General features: G+C 42.2%; 1 protein-coding gene across 1 annotated transcript; it reads right to left on the reverse strand.

Annotated features, from left to right (window-relative positions):
- Positions 1 to 821: 821 nt before the first annotated feature.
- On the reverse strand, positions 822 to 3,195 carry SMIM32 (small integral membrane protein 32). The gene is given in 3 exon segments (XM_054978434.1): positions 822 to 1,570; positions 1,573 to 2,460; positions 3,107 to 3,195. Coding segments are annotated over 2 exon segments (429 nt in total). The 5' UTR covers positions 1,619 to 2,460; positions 3,107 to 3,195; the 3' UTR covers positions 822 to 1,187.
- Positions 3,196 to 4,225: the final 1,030 nt, after the last annotated feature.

Raw genomic sequence — 4,225 nt, forward strand, 5'->3', positions numbered from 1 at the left:
CACATCACAAAATCTAGTTTTTCTTTATGTACGTGGAATTTACATTTCAGTCATCCTGAAAGTCTATAGCTATTTGGATTGGACATGTAGTATATCTTGTGAATGAATGAAGATAAAGACAGATCATCTGTCATGGTCCGTTAATAGCATAATATTAGAACATTTTTTTTTACTCAGTGCTTGGCAATATTTTTATTGTTATTTCCCTTATATTTGCAGTTGTATGGATTGCTATATATCCCCTTTTAATAGCAGTATTTAATGTGAATTGAAACCCATGTTTTTTTATTTCTTTGCTTTAAAAATGATATCATCAACGGGTTCAACTTCTAAAAAAAAACAGGTATTTGAAAGGGGCCTGGCATAAAATATGAAACGAGAAAAAAAAAGTTACAGGATTTCCTTGTTTGGAGCTAAAGCACAGGATAGCAATGGTTCAAAGGCAGATTTTGAATTTTATAATTGGACATATTTTGGGTGAAGCTGCTGTATTCAACACCTTGCAGGATCATGGACTCAATTAGTAATAACAACATGGCAACTAAATAATAAGCCCACACATTTGATAACAATAAAGCAATATTTCAGTAATGCTAGTCTGTAAGAACATAGGAAATATCAAACTAGACCTGAGATTTCAGAATGTTCTCTTTTTAAAAATCTCTTTAACCTTATTGCTATATGTATATGTAGTATGAAAATTAAAGGTTTCTCAGTTTAAAAAATTCCCAGTTTCCTTGGCATGGAGGTGTCAAGAAAATTGTTTTTAATGATGATTTCACAAGCACAGGTAGTAGCACCATCAGAGGTAAATACATACCTTTGTCAACACAAGCATCATTATACAGCAGTGGGATTTTGTCTAGAAAATCTGCTCCCATGCTTTTAAAGAGCAGTCTGAAATAAGATAGTACGTATATGCTCTTAGCCACACATTAGTGAATTGGGATGTTTTATTCATGTAAATCCATATGGAGTCTTTTTATTTGTAGCTATGCTGCGAACATTTCTTGTCCAATATATCTTTCTAATATTTCAGAGAATCCTCTATTGGTATTTAGGGGAGAGCATGTTATTTATACACGGTTGACTCCAACCAGTAACAAAGAGAAATAGCATTATTATACAAGTATGAGTGTTCACAATACCAAAGCATGCACCAGGCATTTCCTTTCTAGTGCTGAGGATCAAACAGCCTGTGTCTTCCAAGGGCTTCTAGCTTCTCGCAATGATCTGTCATAAGGTAGTGTGGCAAAAAAAGAATTTTTCAGTTGGCAGTTAATAAAAAGTACAATGATCGTCACACCCAAGAGCAAGAAGAAAAACAGAACAATGTAAGTCACCAAGTCTGGCTTGTTTATCTCACCTTCTTTTAATACCCTTGCTGTGGACATATAAAAAGCAGAAGAGCTGACTGGTCTCTGGGTGCTCCCGATATAAAGAATGTTGGTCTGAATGATTAGGTGAGGAGGATCTGTCGCATTAGTTGAATTTAATAATTCCCCGTACATTTTCCTGTGTAAAATTTCTTCTTTGGTGCTCATAAGTGTACACAAATCACGTTTTTTGTGGGGTGAGAATTAGTTCTCCTATACGCCCCAGATAAAGAAAACCACATTCTGTATCGGAAAATAGCTCAAGATGTTTCTTCCCAGCATCTCATGTAACAGCCACCCCCAAGGCTCAACCATCAAAGAAGTCACAGTGATCGTCTTGCAAATAGGCTTGGCCGTTTCTTATCTGTGTCTCGGTTTTCCAGCATACTACCTGAAGACCGGTTGCATGGAGAAGCCAAAGGGTCATGGAGTTTGGTAACTTTAGCAGGACAGCCCAACCGGCAGGGGCAAACAGATCTTAGATAACCTGCTGGGTTATACCAGCCCCAATAGCGGGCTGAAGTCTTACCCTCACTTGCTCAGGAGAAAAGCCACAAGCTCCAACAAAAACCCACGTCCGTCCAACGCAACAGGGTCTTCCTTGACGCTGAGCTGAGTCCCCGTTCCTCAGACCGCCCTTCTGCTGAGTTAAGATGAAGACACCGCTCCTGCGTAGCAGGCGATGGCTTCCGTGATCTCGCCTGGTCTTGCACGAACCGGGAAGCCTGTTCTGGGGCAAAGCTTGTTCTGTCCCTCTGCGGCTGAGGCTGAGAAACTCCGAGTGAGTCTACCGCGTCGAGGTTGCCCTTCCAGTCGGCATCATCGACATCGTACTTTCTTGTGAAAGGAAAGAACCCAAGCCTTCTTTCCCGCCGGTCTGCCTGCGCGCCTGGGACAAGAGCTCCAACCCCAGCTGCTCGGTACGTGACTTTCCCCCTTTCCCCAGAAGCTGAGTCGCAAGCCGCGTCTCTTCGCTCAGGGGAGAACTACACGGCGGTGCCAAATGTTTCTGGAGTCTGTGGTATCTTGCAAAGACCCGATGTTGAAAGCGATTCTTCTGTTAAACCCTTCAGAGCATTTGCAGCTGCGCCGTCGAAGTGAGAAATAAGAAAGTTAAAACGCGCCCACCTCCAGACAAAGCTCAAGCAAATTACATCAGCGATCTTCTCTTTCCCATAGACTTTTGTTATTAAAATGGATCTCTCCGGGGTATACAGAAAATGTCTCCTTTTTTCCTATGGAGCCCCAGCACCCTCTGCAGCCCGGCAATTAGTATGTTAATTCTATTTCATCAAATTGCCTTTTACCCTGTTATTAGCCCCTGGCTCCTTGCCAGCCTTTTCCTCAATCCCATCCATCAGATAAACAATGTTAATACTTGTATTTGGACACACCAGGCAATTGGCAAATAAGGCATGTGTGGAGTGGGGGAGGGAAGCAGGAAAACATTTGTTAGGTTGGCAAGGCAAAGAGACGCGTTTTTTCCTCCTCAGCATGCCAGCAAATGTTAGCACAGTCTATGAGTGGATGTTGTACCTCAGGTACAACCGGGGGAGGCAGAAGGGTTTTAGGGAACACAATGAAATTCTTCTGTCCTTAGAAGGAGAAAAATGATGAAAGAAACCTTAATTAGTCAATTTTTTAAAAAAACCCTGAAAGTTTCCCTTCCATCCAGTCAAAACTGGATGGAATTATCAATGAACAATCTTACTGATTCATAGAATACTTACCCCCACTACTCAAAGGACTTCACACAGATTATCTCAGCAATCCTCACAACACCCCTGCAAGGCAGGACAATGTGATTGTAGAAATAACACCTCCCAGACAGACAGTTCATACAGAGCTGAGATTTCAGCCTGACTCATCTCTGCCATGAACTCACTATGGTGAGCCATGCTGTGTCTTGCAGCTGACAGAGCATTTCTGCAGATGGAAGGATTTCTGCCCACAGAACAGGACTTATTTGCCTCCCCCCCCCCCATACCATCCAATCAGAATTTCAGTGGGCATTTTAGGAAGGTGACAAAGTCACACTCTGCAGGCAGATATCTATTCATGGAAATGCCCTGGTGGATCATAGCCATTGACTTCAGCTGCAACATTATCACACTTTATGGGGCACTGAGACTGAAAAAGAAACTTGCCAATGCAGCACAATGAGCATAGAAGAGATGGACCCAGGTGTCACACAGATCTAAGTCCAGCTGTCAATCTACTGGCCCACATGGACTGAGCACCATCATTTCTCTTGATGCATGAGACCAAGGGTGAGTCATGCCGAGACATTAGCAGCTACAGTGAGTGAGGAAACCAAGGAAATTCAAGACTGGGGGGAAATCCTCCCTTTACATCTTAATCACTTGTACGATCTTTGAATAAATCTGTTTTCATGTCTCTCACTGTACTGTGTTTCCCTTAATTAGGTATTATGTCAGTCCTACCCTGGCTCTCTATCGACAATTGGGAGTGGTTCTGTCTCAGTCTGAATGGATTGGTTACTCTTGGATTGCTTCTTGTGTTATACAGTTTTCATTTTGTTTATTTACTTAGTTTATAGTCCCCTTTCTCGCTGAGACTCAAAGTGGATCACTAGCCGCTCCTTGTAACTTCTCCCCACTCCCACCCTATTTCTGTTGCCTAAACTCTAAGTATGGCTTTGGATGAACATTTCCTGCACCTGATGAAGTGGCTGAGCTCTGACTCATGAAAGCTTCTGCATTTCATCTTTAAAGTGCTACCGGACTCCTATTTCATTCGACTGGGAGCCTCTCCAGACAGCTTTAATTTGGGAGGATGAAACTAGAAATGTTTTGCTTCTAGTTCATAAGGTTCAGATGTGTGTGCTT

The sequence above is a fragment of the Eublepharis macularius genome, chromosome 4 (assembly GCF_028583425.1).
Source record: "Eublepharis macularius isolate TG4126 chromosome 4, MPM_Emac_v1.0, whole genome shotgun sequence".
Classification (NCBI taxonomy): Eukaryota; Metazoa; Chordata; class Lepidosauria; order Squamata; family Eublepharidae; genus Eublepharis; species Eublepharis macularius.